This window comes from Astatotilapia calliptera, chromosome 23 (genome assembly GCF_900246225.1).
Source record: "Astatotilapia calliptera chromosome 23, fAstCal1.2, whole genome shotgun sequence".
Lineage (NCBI taxonomy): Eukaryota > Metazoa > Chordata > Actinopteri > Cichliformes > Cichlidae > Astatotilapia > Astatotilapia calliptera.
In genome coordinates this window covers 15,421,145-15,444,403 of record NC_039323.1, presented here as the reverse complement: position 1 = coordinate 15,444,403, position 23,259 = coordinate 15,421,145, and the positions used below count along the sequence as shown (strand labels likewise).

General features: G+C 39.2%; 1 protein-coding gene across 4 annotated transcripts in view; it reads left to right on the top strand.

The window, feature by feature from the left end:
• naaladl2 (N-acetylated alpha-linked acidic dipeptidase like 2) overlaps positions 1-23,259 on the top strand; it is a 568,261-nt gene that overhangs the window by 470,414 nt on the left and 74,588 nt on the right. For all 4 annotated transcript variants that reach the window (XM_026159034.1, XM_026159033.1, XM_026159032.1 and 1 more), the window contains one exon: positions 12,617-12,706. In XM_026159034.1, the coding sequence (XP_026014819.1) occupies positions 12,617-12,706 (90 nt within the window). The remainder of the gene's footprint in view (positions 1-12,616; positions 12,707-23,259) is intronic.

Sequence of the window (23,259 nt, the reverse complement as noted above, 5' to 3'; positions counted from 1 at the left end):
GCAGGTCATTCACCAGGTCCCCCCGTGTGGTTCTGGGATCTTTGCTCACCGTTCTCATGATCATTTTGACCCCACGGGATGAGATCTTGCGTGGAGCCCCAGATCGTGGGAGATTATCAGTGGTCTTGTATGTCTTCCATTTTCTGATGATTGCTCCCACAGTTGATTTTTTCACACCAAGCTGCTTGCCTATTGTAGATTCACTCTTCCCAGTCTGGTGCAGGTCTACAATACTTTTCCTGGTGTCCTTCGAAAGCTCTTTGGTCTTGGCCATGGCGGAGTTTGGAGTCTGACTGTTTGAGGCTGTGGACAGGTGTCTTTTATACAGATGATGAGTTCAAACAGGTGCCATTCATACAGGTAACGAGTGGGGGACAGAAAAGCTTCTTACAGAAGACGTTACAGGTCTGTGAGAGCCAGAGATTTTCCTTGTTTGAGGTGACCAAATACTTATTTTCCACCCTAATTTACGAATAAATTCTTTACAAATCCTACCATGTGAATTCCTGGATTTTTTTTTCACATTCTGTCTCTCACAGTTGAAGTGTACCTCTGGTGCAAATTACTGACCTCTGTCATCATTTTAAGTGGGAGAACTTGCACAATCGGTGGCTGACTAAATACTTTTTTGCCCCACTGTATATGTGTATATGTATGTATTTATGTATATATACATATACGTAATTGGTGTCTAAAATTAAGCTCACAAAGATGCTGTGGTGATCAAAATAAACACGCTTGAGCTTTATGGGGAGAGAAAAAAACGCTTAAAAGAATACTGAAATACAATACAATACCCTCTTACTCTCATGATAAGGCTAAAGGTGAGATTTTTTTTAAAAATGTAAAGACTAAATAAAAGTCATATAACAGTGAGTTGGCAGATATTATGAATATGCTATGATTCAGATATGCAGAACCCCTTCTAAAGATTCTCAATCAAACTCATCAGAACTAAAGCATGAGAGATGCATTGCTCAGAAGTAAAGCAGATGCTACATCCATTTTAGTCAGTGTTTGTTTTCTCTTATTTCTAATCTCGTGAGTGTGAAATGGTGTGCAACCTTCACAAAATACCACCAGTTGCATTTTCAGATTGAGGTACCGGCTGTGTTAACTGAACTTGAGCTACTGTGTTCTGCAGTTAACATGCTAATAATCGCAGCACGATAATTCTTGTTGGTGTGGATAAGCGCACACCACAGCACACTAAAAACTAACTAACTAAATAAATAGAAATAGGTCATGTGAAACAACTAATAAATACATTTTGAGATCACCTACCCAACAATATTTGACATGTTTGCTTTGCTTGGTATTCCTCATACACATATACACAGACATGAAACCAACATTTTTTCAAAACATGAATTATATACCAGAAGCTATTGTGTAGTTCACACTGGCAGTAGTTGTTAAGTTACTGTAGTCAGATACAGTCTAGCTCACGTTGGATTATACATGTATTACTGAACAGCTATGTGTGTGCTATTTCAGAAGAGAGATAAAAGGTTTTTCACTTCCTTCACAGCAATTGGTCTCTCCATAGTAGAGTGTAAAAGCTATCAGCCAGACTAGAGTAAACACAGGCTAGAGTAAAGGTAGTGATCCCATCCTAGAGGCCTCACATTACAGGTTGTAACTGTAGATATGTCATGAGAGAACACAGGCTACACAGTAACAAAATCCTGAAGCCCTATCCACGTAGGAAGCAATTTCCTTGATGCGAATTACTCTGTCACTGACGGTTGGTTGCTAGTGGACGTTCCAGGCTCTGGTTGCCTAGGTAACCCTCCAACATATTTATGACCCTATTGTATGTCAAGCAGCAGTATTAAATCACTACTTCAGTTGAAATGACTAAGTCACTGAAGTCACTAAATATCAGTTTGTATGCTTTTTGGTCCCCACATCAAGTTTCGAGTGAGTTTCTTCCTGAGGAGATGAAGCATAAGTACTGGAGCTGATCCCAACATTTGTAAAGTATAAAACCTAAACACACATTTGTTACCCAAATTCCACTCATTTTTTTTTCTATCTGGTAGTATTGTGCCGCTGAGCAACCACATGACAATAGCCAACCTCATCAAGGTAGCTAAATGAAACATTAGCTCCAAAGACTTTAGACAACTTTTCTGGCCATGCTCAGATTCACAAAGTTCTGCCTTTAAGAAAATCTTTTTGTGGAACCTTTTTTTATTCCTGTGTGTGAAAATTATATTCACCGTTCCATTGTATTGGTAGATAAATGTAATTCTTCAGATACAGGGCTCTCCAGTAGCATATTAGACTCCAGATATGACCATATCACATGTATCTTCACACTTATAATTGAGTTTATTCATGACCTTGTTCTTGTCATAGTGTTGCGTCCTTTCTAGAAAGGATGTTCTATTTTACAAAAAAGCATGAAACTTCAGAAGAAAATGATCTGTCTTTTTTCTTGCTGGTTTTGAAGCAGTTAACCTTTTTGTTGCCTCAGCTTTCACTTTTATCAGTTGTCATGGGAGCTTTCTCTAAACATTATAAGCAGTACATTCGTTATTTCAAACACTGTCAGCCTCAGTTTGTGTCAAAGATCCTTTATTTATTTATTTATTTATTTTTTTAGGTTGGGCTTAATGATGTAAAAGGTTTACTAAAACTGTCAAAAAAAGGGTTTTCAAAGAATTTAATTGGAACAATATCTGAAGAAACATCTACACTGTGCAATACTTCTCAGGTTGAGTTTATAGCTGAATGAACATAAAACTACCTCTCCAGTGCTTTTTCTTTTCTTTTTAGGTTAAATAAATTAAACTGCTATATGGATGAAAAGTAGAGGCATAATCGATGCTAATTCCTATAGTAAATCTTTTACAGCTTATTATAAAAAACAGCATTGGTCTCTGTCATGACAGCTATATTGGGGAAAAATAACTTTATACTTTTGTTTTTTCATTCCTAAAGTCATGGCTTATTTATCTTATAACCACTTTGAGGTACAAGTGATTGTACTAGTAGACTGTGTAAAGTTAGCGTCTGATACTTGGTAAATACATTTCATTGGTGATTTATTTTGACATGTAATGAAATGGGATACTTTCATTGTGGTTGTGAGGCAAATCTCTAGAAATGCTATCATGTCAATATGGACCAAAATCCAGCACTTTGTTGAAACCACATGATGAAGAAATAAGAGAGGTCTGAAGGCAAACAGGGTTCAACTCACTACTAGCAAGGTGTGACTAATGAAGTGGCCATTGCGTGTATACTGGGGGGGGGGGGGAATATATAATAAAAATGCTATTCTGTATCTGTATAGTTACGCAACATCAAACTTCCGGAAGCAGATAAAATCGTTATCAGACATAATCTCTGGAATAAATTGGTAAGAGCAATTATAATGTCTGATCTGCCAGACTCTCCTGACACTCCTGTGGAAACTGTGCACAAAGCTGTACTTGTATAAAGTGGAGAAAGATGGCCTTAGACACAGGAGGGCAATGTTTAAATCCAACAGAAACACAGTTATTTGTCTTTTAATATACCTTCAGTCTAAAAAATATGGCTATCCAGTTTTCCTTTGTGTTCATTTACTGAATTGATGACATTTCTCTACATTACGAACCACAGAAATGGCACTTTTTATGCTATCAAGTCCTTGAATATAGGCAAGAAGGAGGAATGGCTAGCCAGGGACACTGATGTCTCTATGCAGAAGTCTGCTGTGTTCTTTTGGTATCCACCGTTGAAAATGCTGATTTGCAGCTGAATGTTGTAGCAAATGATGAGCATGTAAAAGGGGCCATGTTCTGTAAGCAGGGAACGTCTGAAGCAGGGACTTCGTTTTGTCCAGAAAGTGAAAGTCAAAGTGAGCTTCTTGCAGAGCCAGGTTTTGATAGAGCTCAATCAACTCGGTTTACAGAGAAGCTGTAGTGTCCCAAGGGCAGATTTTTAAATGGGTTTTCAGTGCACAGTAGAGCTTGTTTTTTCCAAGCTGAAATCCTTGAAGTAAGTTTTTATTTTTTATTTTTTTCAGCTTTTGCAGAAACTCATTCTCAAGCATGAAGCTGATTGTTTCCTCTGGTTTGTTCTTAAAGTTTTTAGAAAGTCTAGCAAACCCTGTTATATGCCAGGTTTGAATACCTCCAGCCTCCTATAAAAAGCATACACTTACTTATACAAGGTCAGTCCATGTGTTGTTTCTGCCCATAAGTTTGACATTGAGGAAATTGAGTTGTGGGGTTATCGGGATATAAAACAGCTTCTATTTTCTTCTCTTTATTGTTTCAGGAGATGCACAGACATTTTAGGTTTACATTTATTTTCAGACCTAAAATCTGATACCAAAACACTTGAGCACTCTCTTTTTGTAAGGCCCCATTATTGTAAGGGAGTATATCATCATGTAGTGTGTTTGGAGGCTATAGTTAGTGTGTAGTGTAGTCATTGTTTTGTTTTGTGTGTCGGTTATACTAGTGAATGTCACAGTTGATCCAAAAAAAAGCCACCAAAAGCAGATTGCAGTCTAAACGTTGTCTCCACATGGAAAACTGGATTGATACACCTCTATTGTCAGACCTGCAGGGTTTAGGCCTGTGATATTCTCCTCTGTCTTATAGTGGACGGAAACTATTTTTTTGGAGTGGCACAAATAATTTGTGTGCCTTCTTATTTGATGCAGCCCACCTGATTGTTCTGTAAATGGTTTTAAATGGTTATATAAAAAATGCCTGAGGCCTTGGATGCATTTTTAGGTAAATAGTACCATATAACTTTGTTGTTTGCAAAATTTGTGCATAATTTTTAGGAAGGTACAATTTCTATTTGCATTTCAAGTTATGAAAATGATTCGTTAAACATGTTTGTGGTTTTTACAGTAAAAAATATAACTTTTTTCTACTCGGATTTAAAAACATTTTTTTCTGAATTTAGCTCAATTGTGCTAATATAGTATGTCAAAATGAAAAAAATAACTCCAGTTTCAGATATTTGAGGTTGTGCTGAAAATACAAGGCAAGATAAACAGTTTTTAAAGGTGAAATATAGAGGTACAATGAAAAGTAGTCAAAAACGGCAAATTATACCCTGGTCCCCAGAGGAATAAAGTGGCCAAAAATTGTCATTTTTGGAGGGGAGACTAGTGTTAATATACCGTAAGTTTAACTAATCAGTCAATTAACCTCTGAATCCCTAAGCCTGTTTCTGCTGGAGGTTTCTTCCTGTTAAAAGGGAGTTTTTCCTTCCCACTGTCACCAAAGTGCTTGCTCATAGGGGGTCAGATTGTTGGGTTTTTCTCTGTATGTATTATTGTAGGGTCTACCTTACAATATAAAACGCCTTGAGGAGACTGTTGTTCTGATTTGGTACTTTATAAATAAAATTCAAATGAAATTGAAAATGAAAATGAATATCATGGCAAGAGCTACGAAATTACCTCATGAATGCCTCTAAAAGTTTGTGTCACCTGTTGTGCAGGAGACTTATGCATTTGCATATATGGTTCCCAATGTCAAGCATAAAGGAGTGGTAATGTGAGGGGGTAGAAACATGTTTTTGTCCTAGAAATTCAGTTTCTCTTGTTATCCCTTTCACTTGGCTCCAATGCCTCCATCACATCACTCATACACACTTTGAGTTCTCTGTCTATCTTGTGTTTGCTTACTTTTGGACCCACGCTGCTTTCAGTGAAGCCTCCATTGCCCGTTCTTGCTGTTCCATTGATTTTGTATTATCTTGCTGGATGCTTGATCTGACAACTTCAACTGATTTTGTTTTCTGGTTCTTACATCCTCCTTTTCTGAATGTTTTTTTTAAATGGTCACATATGGTGTTACAGTGAAATTTTGTTACCACCCTGCACTGTGGTCTCTTTTTTCATTGCCAATAGCTAGGATGACCAAGGGTTAATTTATAAAAATGAATTTCAAATTTCTAACTTTTATGTAATGTGTTTTATCGTGTGTCGTATGTGTTTATATTATTCTGTCTTCATTAAAATGAAACTACAATACAAATTATATACTGTTCTTTCTTTCTACTGTACTTTGTAAGTGCACAAACTTAAAAATTCAGTATTAGATCAAATAATTATTTAACCCAGTAACGTTTTCAATGAAATTGTCACTGTTATAGCTGCTTTTTAGTATGTATTCCCAAAAGTATTTGCTTGTCTGCCTTAACACACATATCACTTTGAGTGACATGCCATACTTAATTCATTGGGTTTAATATGATGTGGGCCCACCCTTTGCAGCTATAACAGCTTTAACTCTTCTGGGAAGGCTTTCCACCAAGTTGGCACACTGATTTCGAATAAGGGCTGGCTCACAGTCTCTGCTGTAATTCATTCCAAAAGTGTTCTGTTGGGTAGAGGTCATTTTGTCATGTTTGAAGAGGAAAGGGCCGACTCAGTCCAGCGGGGCGTGCTTTACAGCACTGCATCTGACCCCTTGCGTTTAGTTATGTAAGGCTTGGATGCAGCTGCTCAGCCAGGGAAACACATTCCAAGAAGCTCTCTAAGCGCTGTTCGTGAGCTAATATGACGACCATGTGAAGTTTGGGGCATCTGTAGCAGTTGGTGACCACTGTGTGCTTCCCAGTTGTGTCAACTTTGTTATAATATCACTAACGGCTGCAGACAGGAAGATACTGCCAGCACCGGAAACGTGCTCGTCATCTCCGAGCATGAAGTAAGGAGAGCCTTCAAAAGAGTGAACACCAGGAAAGCAGCAGGACCAGACGGCATCCCAGGTCGTATCCTCAGAGACTGTGCATACCAGCTAGCTCCTGTGTTCACTGAGATATTCAACATCTCTTTATCTCAGTCGGTGATCCCCACATGCTTCAAAGAGTCCATCATTGTTCCTGTCCCGAAGAAACCCCACCCTGCTTCTCTCAATGACTATCGCCCTGTAGCCCTCACCTCAGTAGCGATGAAGTGCTTTGAACGCCTGGTCAGAGACTTCATCATTTCTTCACTACCAGACACATTGGACCCACTACAGTTCGCTTACCGTCCAAATCGTTCCACAGACGATGCCATCTCTCATCTCCTCCACACATCACTCACTCACTTGGACACTAGAAGGGGGAATTATGTTAAAATGCTCTTCATAGACTACAGCTCTGCATTTAACACCATAATTCCCTCCACACTCACCACCAAGCTGGAGCATCTGGGACTCAGCTCATCTATGTGTCAGTGGATCTCCAACTTCCTAACTGGCAGACCACAGGCAGTAAGGATGGGCGGACATGTCTCAGCCTCCACCACTCTCAGCACTGGAGCCCCCCAGGGGTGTGTTCTGAGCCCCCTGCTGTACTCTTTGTACACATATGACTGTGTGGCCACTACCAGCTCCACCACCATCATCACGTTTGCTGACGACACCGTCGTGGTGGGCCTGATCTCTGATAACAACGAGACGGCCTACCCGAAGGAGATTAGGAATCTGGAGAACTGGTGCCAGAGGAACAACCTCCTTCTAAACGTCAGTAAGACAAAGGAGCTGATAGTGGACTTCAGCACTAAGCAGGAGAGGAACTACCAGACCCCCGTCATCAACGAGTGCCCAGTGGAGAGAGTGGACAGCTTCAAATACCTCGGAGTTCACATCACGCAGGACCTGTCATGGTCCTGTCACATCAACACCGTGGTGAAAAAGGCCCGACAGCGTCTCTACCACCTCAGACGCTTGAGAGACTTCCAACTGCCCTCCAAGGTGCTCAGGAACTTTTACTCCTGCACCATAGAGAGCATCCTGACGGGAAACATCTTAACCTGGTTCGGGAACAGCACCATGCAGGACAGACGAGCTCTACAGAGGGTTGTGCGATCAGCTGAGCACACCATCCGCTCCGAGCTCCCTGACCTGCACTCAATCTACAGCAGGCGGTGCTGGACCAAGGCCAGGAAGATCGTGAAGGACCTCAGCCATCCCAACAACAGACTGTTCTCTCTGCTGAGGTCAGGAAAGCGATTCCGCTCCCTGAAGACCAACACAGAGAGACTGAGGAGGAGCTTCTTCCCGCAGGCGATACAGTCTCTCAATCACACCACCACACAGTACTGACCCACACATATAGTTCTTACACACACACTGGACATTCTGGACATTGTTTTCACTTCATCACTTAAATCACTTTAAGCATATTTGCACTGCACAAGACATAATGTGGATTGCACAACACTGGTCACTACATTCTTCATTTCCAGTTAATACTTGTACAGCTGCTGTTATTGTGTATATATTTATTTATATTTCTTCATACATTCTTATATAGTTCTATATTGTGTATTTTGTTGTACAGTTATTTTATTTTCAACTTTAATTTATATATTTTATCTTATTCTTTCCCAGTTAAATTTACCCTTCATTCTAATTTGTGTTGTACAGTTATTTCATTTTTAACCTTAATTTATATTTTATTCCTTCCTAGTAAAATTTACCCTTTTTAATTTTTCATATTTATTTCCCTTTTTAATTTTTCATATTTATTTCCTATCTTATTCATAGCCTTTTCCTTTTTTTGTTTTCTTTAGGTCACGAGCAGTTGTCCAAGCATTTCACTGCATATCGTACTGTGTATGACTGTGTACGTGACAAATAAAATTTGAATTTGAAATTTGAATTTGAATTTAATAGTTGAGTGTGGATATTTAGTAGTGTTGCACAGGTGGCATCCTGTCATGGTACTGTACTAAATTCACTCCTGAGACCCATTCTTTCACAAATGTTTATAGAAGCAGTCTGCATGCCTAGATGCTTGATTTTATATACCTGTGACCATGGAAGTGATTCAAACACCTGAATTAGATGATTTGGACGAATTAGTTAATACTTTCGCCAATATAATGCACTTCATTATGGATAATGACACTATTATACTGTAAGATCTGTTTTCTTCACAGCTTTGTACTTTCTGTTTTTCGTGTTTCACAGTAGCACCACACTATAATAGAGACAGAAACAGTCCCACAATGCCATATTAATGGTTTCAGTAGTTAAGTGATCCACTAGCAAAAGTAATATTTTTGTTTTATGAATGTCTGAGCAGTGGGGATAACACCTGTGCAGCTTAAATTCTCCTTGATGATGCTGGTGGAATTTGATTTATTCTGTGCAATAGATGGAAGATGTGCATTTATCACTAGGATTAGAAAGCGCTGAGAGTCATTCTTAAATAAATGGACATTTCAGAATGTATTTTTTTAAGTCACAAGGACATCTAGTTTCATAGAGGACATTCCTGATTGATGAGTAGGACACCTTTAATCCAAAGGTATCACTGTCCTTCATGCTAAAGAGGCACTTTCTTCCTTTTGTGTTTCAGAAAAACTAACATTGATTGAACATGTGTGCGTGTGTGTGTGTGTGTGTGTGTGTGTGTGTGTGTGTGTGTGTGTGTGTGTGTGTGTGTGTGTGTGTGTGTGTGTGTGTGTGTGTAGGTGTGTAGGTGTGTTCAGGCAAAGTATGGTTCAGGCATCGTTTTGTGCCAGCAGAGGATTTGATCATTTCATGATTTCATGCTTTTTTTTTTTCTCTGTTTTAACCCCAGCAGTAACCTTCAGCACAAATCAATATAATATTTAAGAAGTTGTCAAACCCAAGCTGATTAATGCTCATGTTTTTATAAATAACAACCCATTATACCCATTTTAGCATTACAATATTTTAACCACCACGAGAAGGTCAGAGCAAACCTAAGTGTTGAAGCACAGAGAGGGTCTGTACTGTAAAAGAAAGTGAGCTGTACATAAGCCATACAAAGGGCACTTAGTACAGAGTGGATGCCACTTGGGAATCTTTGAGCCTGGCCATTTTCTTCTGGTTTAACAGCTTCAGTTCTCCATAACCCCACCATCCTGAACCCATGAAACCCAGAGAAAATATGTCAATCTGACATAAAGCACCGCATAGTGCTTGTTAGAAATGCTATACGAAAGTGACGACAGTGTTTAATTCGAATTATTTCTATAAAATATTTATGTTTTTATAAAAACTATTCAACCTGTATTCACAAGCTCGATCAGCAGGACAAACCTGCTTATGTTTCTTTTCTGTGTTTCATTTTTTTCCATATTCATTGGCATTTTTTGACCTTTGACTTCTCTTAACTTCTTTGTTCGGATGTCTTGCTTATCAGTCTTTGAATACAAGCCATCTGCTAATTCTTCCATCTGTTAACATGTGACGCACTAATGCTTATGGGAAATGGTGCTTGTGAAAAATGTCTAAAAGCAAAATATTAACTGAGCAACACAACAACATGCAGCTTTGTGATTACAGGGAATAATTCATTTAAATGGGAAAATTAATTAACACAGTGTGTGTCCGCGTAGGTGTGTGTGGTGTTATCTTCATCATGACTGCAAGTCCCCATCAAAAGTTTCAGAAAAAAGCAGTCTGACCACAGAGAGTGACAGCTACAGATATCCACGGGGCTCAAATACCTCTTGAATCCATGTCTTTGTGCGAGGGCACAACAGCTGTATCCGTGCATTTCATTTTAATTCTTCTCCTCTGAATGCAGGAGGTGAGGATTCTTTTGGGGGAACTCTGCACATATGCAACTTGACATCAACAACAGGGGCATATTTTGAGGCAGATGCTGCGTTCAATAATTCACATATTTATTCAGAGGCAGCACACAGGGTTTGATGAAAACTTTCTCCTTGTTTCTTCTTGGAATGCATAAATATGCAAACTGTTAAGTAAAACTTCTATTCCCTGTGTACTCACCGTGGCTGCTATATTGACTAGTTAAGTGCATTGCCAGTTTCACCCCATCATCTATGGGGAATTCAACTTTTTTTTCCCTTTAACATTTGCTTTTGTTCCAGTATCCTGAGGGTGCCTGATGAGTCATGCACTTCTGAGCGTTTGTTCCAGTCCATCATAATGTTGTACAGCATCCTACAAGTTTAAACCGAACTCTGAAAGCTTGATTTACATTTGTAAATGGTGCATTTGTTACATTTTACCAAAAGATAGGCTTAACTACCATGAAGTCATCCTTGAGTTTTAAATGCATTTTGAAGCCAAAACCCCTGAATGTTCTTCACCATTGCCATCTTGATTTTTAACAAGAGGTTACCATTATCAGTCATCAGCCTCTGCTACCGAACTTGGTTAGCAAGATACACCCATATGGATGCATCTTACAGACACAGATACCTGCTAATTAGTGCTAAGTAGCAAACTACTACAACAAAAAATTCACTCAGCAAAACAAAAGCACAGAATTCCCGGAGAGTGTACATCACAACAGGCCATATTATTGAAATGCTAAAGAGTAGATTCTATAAGTGCAAATGAGTGAGAAATTAGTGAAGATAAATATAACTGGATGTAAATGTCTGTACCCACAGATCATATTGTACCTTTTTCATTTTTTATCTGCAATTTTCACTCATTTTAGTTGAATAAATGAGTGATATTTACGATAAACACAAACTTTGCCTAAACAAAATCACATAAGGCAAAGGTATATATATATATATATACAGATATATATCTAAATGAAAAGCTTCTGCAGAATCAGTATCAGTTTTACTTGTTTAGTGATGGGGCTAGAAAAAACAAAGTGCTCACATACGAGATAACTCTTAGTGACAGTCAGGCGAGAAGAGAAAAAGCAGCAAAACCACCAACATAACTAGGCTCATGGAGGGCAGCCACCTGCTTTGACCCTTTGTTGTGAGGGAAAGGCAAACAGAGAAAAGAAGAAGACCTGACAGTTTGCAGGTTTGTGGTGCCAGCAATTGCAACAATGTTGAGAACAGAGAAGGAAAAAATGCTATTTTATGTGGAGATAAAATATCCTGTTCATAGCATGATAATAATATAAATATCCTGTACTATCATGGAGAAATAACTGAAAAGTAACACTTACTTTTCCTGTTGAAAGCATTGACACCGGTCAAAACTGGATGAAATAAAAACTAATAGGATGTTCAAGACTGCTGCAGTGTGCCGTGTTTGAACTTCTGATATCATGAACTCTCTGTTTGGTTTGACTCTATTTGAAAAAAAAGAAGGAAAAAAGACGGAAAGAAAGAAACTTCTACAAAGACAGCACAATGACTTTGAAGTCACAGTGAGGTACTTTGTTTTTTGAGGACGTTACATAGTATACTGAGGTGACAGTGAGGTAATTTTAGGTGGCGTGTAGTCATGGTTGACTTTGTATAGCCGTCCGCCTGTGAGTTTGTGTGTGTGTGTGTGTGTGTGTGTGTGTGTGTGTGTGTGTGTGTGTGTGTGTGTGTGTGTGTGTGTGTGTGTGTGTGTGTGTGTGTGTGTGTTTGACACCACAACACAAAAGCTGAGCAGCTCTGTGGCCTTGAGAGCATTTACTGTTGTTTCCTGTCAAAAACTTGACAGGTCACTCCACTCTTTCCCGCTTAGAATAGAAGAGAACAAATTAGAATATATGAAAAAAAAAAAACAAGTAACTGGAGGGAAAGGTGTCTTTTTTTATTATTATTATTTAATACTATGGAGAAACAAATCATTGTTGTCGCTCACTAACATGGAATGTTTCTCATACTTTAAAAGACGGGACATAGTAACTTTATCATCTTATATTTAAGACTTTTTTCTTCTCTTTTTATTCACCCCTTTTCTTTTAGACCACCAGTTTTCTGTCAGAGGCCCAGTTTTCTTCAGAGTCACCAGAAACCCTGGACCCACTTTTCAAGTTCCATGAGACCATTGCTAAGGTAGGACCATGTAATTATTTCTAATTCTAGCAAGAATTGCGACTGTTATGACGACTTTACCATGTAAGGCAGGATCTGTTGATTTGGGACATCTGTGCTACATATGGTATTTTCTACGCTGCGAATTTTGACAAAATTAGGAGACAAATGTAAAGAATATAAAGTTCTTCCAGTTGGAAAAAAAATGAAAAAGCATATACGTTCATGGTTTATCCTGACTTGGGAAGTGCTTGGTTAGGAATGTTGGTAAACAGAGCATAAAATCTGAAAGGTAGAACCCTATGTAAAGGAGTGTATAGTTTGATATCACTGAGTGCACTGCTGAAGAAAGCCCATGCCATAAATGTGGTTTAAACTTTCTTGTCCCAAATGAGATTATCTCTTCCATCAGAAATTGCTAAAATACTACACTGTAAGCTTGTCTGTGTTGAATGAACCTGGGATAACAACTGTTACTCAATGTCTAAGCGTTATGGAAAAATAGTTTAATCCTTTAATCAAATAGAGCCAAAACAAAAGGCAACAAAACAATCTCACTTGTAAGAGGAGAGAAAACAGACTCAAATTGTAGACATATACCAAGTGACAGACAATAAGCGAGCTGCACCACAGGGTTATAATGCTGGCTGCTGATGCCTGTGACAGTCCAGACAAGCCAGTTCACCATGCAACAAATGAGACATCCTTCATGTGTATATACATGCTGTGTGGCTTTCTGTTCACAAGATTCTCCCAATCAAAATAGTTGTCAGTCAAATATCATTTTATTAACAAAAACACAAACATTCTTATTATTATTACTGCAATAACCTTATCAGTATTGCTTGCTTTGTAAGGAAGGTTTAATTGGATTGGACAACTTTTGCAGTTGGAAAGAACAAACTGGGTCATTTTGCAAAAATTTGTTATTTATAATAATGTAAATTAATGTTAAATTTGATAATCCAACTACACATTTGTTTTTCACTTGTCTAGTTCATTGTTGTGGTGTAGGCTAAAGCCTATCCCAGGCCGTCCTCAAGGTGCAGCAGGTTGAGAGGCGGGATATACCCTGGACATGGTGCCAGTCTGTTGGAGGACTAACTCATTTTGATAATTAGCCCATTCTACTTTAAAGTCTTTAGCGTTGCATTACAGAATCTGATATCTGCTATGCTTCGAAACGGGTGGTGCATCATACATGCAGGACAGGGGTGTCCGAACTCCGGCCCGCGGGCCAACTGCGGCCCGCGATCCATTTTTAATTGGCCCGCCAGTAATTTTATAAATAGAATAGAATATTGTCCGCACTTCAACTTTTGCTTGAGCGTATTTCACTTCTTAGTTTTAACACCAGGGGGAGCTTCTGTTGATCAAGGCAGTTGCTCCACCAAAAAGGACAATCACAGAAGAAATTTACCCCAAGTTACTAAACATGGCAGAACCAAAGAAGCGAAAGGTAGAAAGTGAATGCAGAAAATTTCAGACACGTTGGGAGAGTGAATATTTCTTCAGAGAATTCAAGGGGACGTGTGTCTGTTTGATCTGCACTGAAACTGTGGCGGTTATGAAAGTATAATGTACGACGCCATTATGAAACCAAACATCAGGCCTATGCATCCTACACTGGTGCTGAGCGAGAGCAGAAATTAAAGCAAATGGTAGCTGTCCTGCAGGGTCAGCAACAGTATTTTTTTCGTGCTCAAAAGGTCCAGGAAAAGGCTCCAATAGCCAGCTATGAGGTCGCCCAACTCATCGCAAGACATGGCAAGCCTTTTTCAGATGGAGACCTCATAAAACACGGCCTCGTTAAAGTCACCGAAATAATGTGGAAAAAGTGCAGGACTTCAACAACGTCAGCATGTCCACAGATACAGTTGTGCGATGCATTGAAGACTCGTCGGCCAACATTAAACTGCAACTGTCTGATAAAGCTGTGCTTTTGATTTTTACTCCATCGCATGCGATGAGAGCACCGATGCCACAGACACCGCAAAGCTGCTAATTTTTTGCGGGGAGTGGACGAGAGCACGAGCGCTTTAGGTGAGTAAAAAATATATTCCACCGTACCCGTGTGTTAATGTGCAGGTACACATGCTTCAAATATCAATAATGCGCATCAATTCTGTCACTACCCTGCTTTTGCGCACCACTTTCTTATATGCGTTTTTCTTGTTAACACAAGTACACGCAGAGTACACGCCGCTGTGCACAGCGCACGCAGACGCAAAGAAGTCAGCTGATCTCATCTGATGCAGATTTGCTCCTTGATCAAGTGACATTTGTCCGGATTTTTAGCACGAGTGGCGATCAGCACCGCGGCTGGATGGCCCGATTTACATACCCAGCGCAGCTGATACTCACCAGAATAATTTACTAAGATTATATGGACTCCTGTTATTAAGTCCAGTTCAGTCTGTTAATGTTGATAACGGTTTCAAACAACGTTAATAGTGTTGCTAAGCCTAATAACTTAAATAACAAACTTGAAATGTACCTGTCCCATTTTCCCCTGTTTTTTCTCTGTACTGTAAATCTTCTGTCTAAGAAGAAATCTGAGGCTGCTGTTCTGAGAATGAGCTACCAAAGCTTTTTCTGAATAAGTCAATAAAGATCCATTTATGGAAAGCTGTGATGAAAGTAGTTTTGTCTTTAATTATATTCAACAATATAACATATTCAGCCACTTTTAAGTGATTTTTCTAACTTTAATACACTAAAGTTAAGATTATATACCTAATTTCTTGTAAGTAGCCCAGCCCCTCCTATATTTTTATGTATGTGGCCCTCAGTGAAAAAAGTTTGGACACCCCTGATGCAGGAAAACTGGTACCAGGCTTCTGCTGTTGCTAGGCAGCTGCAAAGCCAGCTGCTGTCAGTCACTTAGCTGGTGTAGCAAATGAAATTAGCAGGGTCATTAGCTAAGTAAAGCATAAAAAGTCACAATCCATTTTAGCTGCAACAGTCAATGCCCAGCATCTATTGATATTTACTGGAGATGAGCAGGCTTTGCAGGAACAATCACTTTATGTTCAGTTCCTCAGTACAGCAGATCTAATGAAGCCCTGACTCTGAAGAAAAAAGCAAAAGCAGAGATGTGGTTTCACATCTTTGAAAATATGCACATTCAGGGCAGCTTGCCAGAAAACTTGTAAGGTGTTTCAGGGAAGTAAAAAAGGCAACTTGAGGTTAAATGCACTGCATGTTTATCCACAGCCATCCCTTGTGATTGCAGCCTTCCTTTCTTGTTCTTTTGCTATAGTTGTGACATATTTTTTCCTCTACAATGACACCTCTGTAAAAGTCAGAATAAATTCACACTGCTTATATAAGATGTTGCCAAATTAGGATTTCCATCTCAGCTAACAGGACCTTTTTAAAATAGCCCTTGCTGTTAGGAGGAACACTCTCATTGCTTATAAATGCCACCAGCTTACCATAGCTATCACCGCTGTGGTAAGCTGTCACAGCATACAAATTACATAAGGCACAGTGACATTTTCATTATCTTTTATGGAGCCCAGCTCTAAATGAAGACACTTCATTTTGTTATGTCCCTACCTTGGCACCTCATATGTGAGAAATTACACTTAGTTTACAAGTACCACCCTGGCAGAACTGTAGTAGCTCGTCCTACTCCTGTGTAGGTTTGTTCTCTGTAAACAAAAGACATTTTTATTCTTTGATGCAGAGAGTGGAGGTGGAACCAGATAGAAGCAGACAAATAACTGAAATCACTGGCATTTACATAGGTTGATTATTTTATGATTATTTGTCTTGACTGTGTTTATTGTCACAGTGTAAAGCTTGATGTGGAAATCGCACGCAGACAGAAAAACCTGGTGCAATGCTGTGTCTCAATGGGGATTGCCATAAACGGATTACCAGATGTGTGTGCCTGGAAATTATATCTAGATTTATGAGTTAAGTTTATTACTGACTATTTATTACTAATTATTTCCTGCAGCTCCTGGGTAATAGAAGTCTTCTAAAAAAGAAGAAGAAGAAAAAAAGCAACTACAGCTCATTTTCTTCTTTCATTTCACAAAAGCATAACAACCACAGTGCCCCAGTTAGTATAATGATAAATGATGAAATGAATTATTGTCCATTTAAAACCATACACAGCTGCGATTTCTATGATGGAAAGGGACACCAGAGAATCATTGTATGACAGAGAGATTAACATAAAGCTTAAACGCAAAAAGACTGAATGCAATTTTGTCTTTTTTCATTCTTTTTATGCTTTCAAAAAGCTGGAACTCTATTTCTGCAGTTATTTAACTGCCAACAGTTGATACTGCATTATCTAAATTCAGCTCAAATGTAAGCAAAACAGGTTTGAATGGTGAGTGTGTGGTCATTTGTGCATGTGTGTGTACCGGCAGCGTAAGGTGTCATTGTTCACAGTGCAGGTGACCTTCATGTCCATCCCATCCCTGCTGGATGGTGATTGCTCGCCTAAAAAGCACCTGGTTGGCAGCTCATTTTTCTCCCTTGATTTTCATTCAACAGCACCTCTTCCATTCATCTGGACAAAAACGGTGGAAACTTACTGACCTTAAAAACAAATACCAAACAATAATGGCAGGTCATTCTTGTGGTTCGGCGTGTTTCACGGTATTGCAGCATGCTTCATATCACCTCCAACTTTATCCACAGTTGTGGGTTGACACAGATACTGGCTTGGGTCAATAAGTTTCACTTTATAACGACTAAATAAGTACTCTCTCATGTGAGTTACTGTACTTTTGCAAACACAATGGAAAAGGTCACAGATCGGCTTTTATTAAGTGTTAATTTATGTCTTTCACTGAGCAGCAGAGCTTTCTAGGTCTCGCATTGTTCTGTATGCTTCCTACCGCTAAGACCAGGTGTCCCAGAAACATTTTTCTTAGAGAAACTCGAGGCAATGAGATACACTGAGAGGAAATGAACTTACACACTGACAGCTGAATGTTTTTTTAGATGTATAACACTGCATAACACAATGATGCGAGGTTGTAAAGTCAGTGGAAGTATAGAACTTTACAAACCATTTCACATGTAGACCGCATGCTTGAAAATGAAGTTTGACATTGTGACAGTAGCATAACTGTGTTTGATGACTGATGTGCTCCACTGGCAGGGGAGATAACACATATGCCAAATGTTTCCTAGCTTACTCATTCCCCACTTTTTGGAGAGGAAGGCTGATGGTAAGATGACCTGGAGGAGAAAACAAGTTGAGGTTTGGGTTAGGAAAAGTGATCCACATGTCGCTTAAGCATGTTTTACTGCCTTCCCACATGCTTGTTTCCGCTATCACTTTCCACTATATTACAGGGCGACCGTGGTTCAGGGGATTGGGAAGCTCATCTTGTAACCGGAAGGTTGCTGGTTTGATCCCTAGCTCTGTCTGTCTTGGTCGTTGTGTCCTTGGGCAAGACACTTCACTTACAGGTGATGGCCAGATGGTGCGATATGGCATCCTCGCTTCTGTCAGTCTGCCCCAGGACAGCTGTGGCTACAACTGTGGTTTGCCTCCACCAGAGAGTGAGTGAATAGTGGAATTGTAAAGCGCTTTGAGGGCCTCGAAAAGCGCTATATAAATGCAATCCATTATTATTATTATTATTATTATTATTATTATTATTATTATCATCCTGTTTGCTAGTTTTTAGTTCCAGTGGTCAGATTTGACCTTTCTCTGCTTTAGTTTCAGCCTCCTACAATAAATGATGTCACAATGTAGCTTTAAATGTTTTTTATAACGTCCACTTCTATTACTTGAAGTTCTCCAGTTGTCTTTAAAACCAGCAGTTGTAATTACGCTCGCTTTCTCAATCAACTCATCCTGGCCAATTTGCCCTAACCGCTTTCCTCGCCTGTACTACTGGAAATGTTTTTTAAGTTTTTTGCACAGTCACGTAAATTGTTAAGCTTGTAATTATACCTTTAAAATGCTGCACACTTGTGTGCAGTTATCCTAAATGATTCAACCAGTATGCCAGTTAAATTTAGGCGGTGATGTTCCGGGAGGAAAAGGGTCACATCTAATGTGCTTTTAAGAATGACAAACGGTTAGGTTGCACTTCATGGTTGTAACAAAAGGAGGGTGTGAGGACAATTGTACACACACAGAAAATCTAAGGTAGGAGTATTGCAGTTTTCTGCATTTTAGATGGACAGACAAGATTTTTTTAAGTGCTTATATGAAGAAAAGAAATGTTAAAGGTCTTTGAAACCCAGTGACTCACCTACCCAGTGAGCAACAATCAAATGGTCAAATATTTGGGCACATCAGTGGTTTAAACCCTGGAGTGGATATCTCTGCCCTGTGTTTTCAGACATTTAGAGAAAGAAATCTTCCCAGCTGACAATTCATGCCGAACATTCAGGTTTGTTTCGTACTTACCCTTTATTTTTTATCACATAGACAGAAAAAAAAAGTTTTTATTTACAGATGAGTCCTGTAATCTCTGGCAAAGCTCGTCCGTGTCTATGAGGAAGGTTGCAGCCATGGTGGGCGGAGGAGAAATAGCGCTGTCATTTGGCCTTAATCATCACATCCTTGGAGATCAGGCAAAGTGCCAGATGTTATTTGTGCAGGTTGTAAAATGAAGGGGGAGAGAGAGAGAGAGGAAGAGAGGGAGAGAAGGCCAAAAGTACACTGACACAACATGTCATCATGAAGGGCAAATAGGAGGAGGCAGAGATGTTATTCTCCATGTTAAATATTCAGACTGGGAGAGGAATACAGAAAGGCAGAGAAGTCTGTGACCTCTTTTGGACTTGTGTGTATGTTTGTGTGCCTGGACTTATGTTGTGAAGAAATGAAGCCATTGTGGTGACCAAACGCCCCTCATCGGGTCAAAGTCTTTATGAACAAAATCATTCAAATATGGGTGAAAACATACAAGACGAGGTTAGGATGAGCACACGTTACAGATATGGTAAGTTACCAGGAAAAGAATGTATATCACTGTAATGTCCTTTTGAGTATAGGGAACAGGAAAGTGTGTGTGTGTGTGTGTGTGTGTGTGTGTGTGTGTGTGTGTGTGTGTGTGTGTGTGTGTGTGTGTGTGTGTGTGTGTGTGTTTTCCGAAATGTCAGCAAGTCTGCAAGAGACATGGAGACACAAACACTTTTGCATATCTTGTAGTTATAATGAACAAAGTTTTTAATAACAAAAAAACATACTTAGTTTTTGTGCCAACTGATTCTACTAATAGTAATACCTGCATGTTGTCTATGTCAAATATTCTGATCAATTTATTTACTTATTGTTAGTTAAATAAATCACATGTCCTTCAACATTGTGAAGCACACACAAAAAATGGTCACTCGGCTGAAAATCAAATCAACAGAAATCTCAAGATAATCCTAATCGTTTCTCTTGGTTTGTCACCATCATACAGCAGAACAAATAAGATTATGCCTGTGAGGACATTAGTGCTTTGCACCAGCAAATAGCAAGTCATCTCAGGACAAAACAAATTACTTACAGCAATAATATGACTTCAGAAAGCTGGGGTCAGGGTGCTAGTTTAGCTCACTGGGTTGAACAGACACCTCATATGTTATAAGGCTATTGCAGATGCCTGGGTTTGAATTTGCTCATGGCCATTTGCTGTGCGTCTTCCCAGTGCTCTCTCTCTCTCTCTCTCTCTTTCTTCTCTCTCCTAGCTTTCCTTTTAAGAAAGCACTCCCCAAAAATACTTAAAAGAAAGCTGGGGTCATTTTAAGGCAGAATCCTAAGTGTGCCCAAAGATAGATGGCTAAAAGACAAATGAGCTCACTTTCCACTCCAGTGTGACAGGGCAGAATTTGTATTTGCTTCAAATAGAATTAATTATTCCTTAAAATCATAGAGTTCAGTCAGAATGAACATTCAATCCTTAAAATTGAGTGGCTCTAAAAGAGAATAGGGTTGAATGAAGACAGAAAAATAGCTCATGGCAACAACACGTCTTGGACATTAGCTGATATACATCTGATATACAGTCTCACTACAATGCAGTAGGTTGAGCTGGTGTCACAAAATGAGAAAATGAACGTTTGTATGTGTCATGGTCTTCTGTTTAACAATTGCAGATATGAATATGTATTTTTTCTTTCTCTCTTCTTATTGCATCAGTGTTTTATCGTCTTTCTCTGTGTATCATTCTCTCTGTTTTATCCTCACAGCAACACCGAACCACCTCCTGACTCTCTATGGAATGGTGCATGTGCATTGTTAGTGTTGTAGCTCAGGGACTTTGCCTATGCTCTGTGTCCCTGAACTCATTTGTCAAGTGCGGTTTTGGACACAGCTTGGTTGGAAGGGCTGAGGGTGGCAGGTGGCAACAGAATGCATCTTTCACTTTCTTTGTTCTTTCTCTCCTCTGCCTCCCTTGGCCTCTAAGTGTGCAGTGCTCTCAGAGTAGCACATTTTTTAAACGTGGTCTTGTATACAAGCTGGAGTCCTCTGAGTTGGCAAAGCATGGCAGGCGTTGATCAGGCCAAGGACATGTAGCAGGTCCCTGCTGCACAGTGCTAGGTTTGCGTCAAACAGCCATATACTTTACATGTGCAGTAGGTATAAAAGTGTAAATAGAAATGTGATGTTTGCCTCAAGAAAAGAAAATGTTTACTCGGCCATTTTAATCCTTGCACTTTAAACACTTCAACCCAGTTTTGTTTTGGATCTTAATAATCGCTGCGGTTAGCAACGCTTTCCTGTGAATTCTTAAAAAAATGTTGATTTCCCACATCTGACCATGTGGATTTGTTTTCCTAAATCTAACTTAATCTTAACCACAGAGAAAAAAAGTATGTCCACAAACTGAGGGCAAGGTTGTTAAATGCTGCTGAAGGCAGTGATGTGCTTTCCATGTAAATTAAGTGAGCCGTTAATGTTGTTACAGGCCTGCAAAATGTTTTCAGTGCAAGTCTTCGCTAACATCCAGAGCATCAAGTGCTGTTATCTTATCAAAGCTGTTCTTTCACACATCCAGAACATTTTTGTCCCTTTTTTGTGAACAAGTAAAAACAAAACAAAATGCAACAGAGCTGCAAAAGAGCAATAAACTTCTTCTGGCCAATGCATGTGTGACTTACTCCCCAACGATCCCTAATTTAGATTTTGTCTCTCTTAAAAAGAGGGCTGATCTCTCAGTGCAGAAAAGCTAAAGGAAACTATGTTTGCATCTCTGTGACATCAAACATCTCTGATGCCCTAGGATGACAAAGAACTAACACAACATGAACTGAGATGTGTCATATTTTTGTATCTTCTCTTCTTAATATTAGTAGTAGTAGTAGTAGTGGTAAGCAGTATTATGTTAGCAGTTGTCATTAGAGTGTTATCATAGCTGCAGTCAGTTTAAATCAAATCCTGAGATGTGCAAGTGCGGACCAAAACAACCACACCAAGACCCTTTGCAGGAGGTCATCTTGGTGCAAATAACTATGAAATGATGTCTTCCAGTATTCCAGAACATAGCACCTTCTTCCTGTATTTACTTTTCTTGGTCCCGCCCCAGACACATCTGGCCAATGAGCAGACATACTATAATATTCTCACGTGGTTTATAGTCATGCATTTTGGTTCACTTGGAGTTCACCTGGATTTTTCTCTGTGTGAAAATAAACCAAGTAAAAAAGAAGCGACGAGCTACAAACCCATCAACTGATTTGGATTGGTAAACATTTATATGTGACATTATTCAAGACATTTTTTTCTTCCCAAGACACATGGAATGTGCACTGTATGTGGGGCAAGTGTCAGATTAAACACTGGTGATACTAATAAGGATAGAACAGACATGCAGGCTGGAAAACTGGCAAACTGGGGGACGTAAACCTGACAGGAGTGCACAACTACAGCAGATTAAGAAAAAAGAAAGCAGAAATAAGAAAAAGTATGAGCACAAAAAATCATTATTGTTAGTAGTAGCAGTAGTAGTTTCACACCTATATATCACTGGAATTAATTTGTTGTCCTTGTCTTGGAGTGAAACACAAACAGAAACACAGAGGGCAGTAAAAAAAGAAGATAGGCAGGGAGACAGGAAGGGTAGATGGTAATAGAACAAACAGGCCCAGAAATGAAGAGTGGGACAGAAGGAGAATGAGAAAACTGCAGATAAGCCTGCAAATATAGATGGAGGTGATGGTGATGAAGACTAAATGTCCCTCCCAGAGAGACATTGATTGGTGAGAGGAAATGAAGACAGAATGACTTAACATAATACACAAGATCAGACACGCAAATAAAGATGTGTCAGGAGCCAGATAGACGAGTAAAAATGAAAATAATAAACAGAGAGAAGAAGATGGCACGTATACGAAGGTTGCAAAAAGTTGGCAGAAAGAGTTAAATATGCTGGGGAGAGATTCTGATTCATGGAGTTAAGGAGATGAATAGGAAAGGTATTTAATACATTTTATTTCCAGGTCTGGGCTCATGTGTCTTCTTTATTGAATTCTGTCATCTTTACTTAACATCCATTTCTCATTGCTGCCAAAGAGCACAAATACCACGAGATGTGATCAGTAAAGGAAGTTGAGAACTTTATGTGAGAAAGTTAATCTGAAGGTGATGCTTTCAT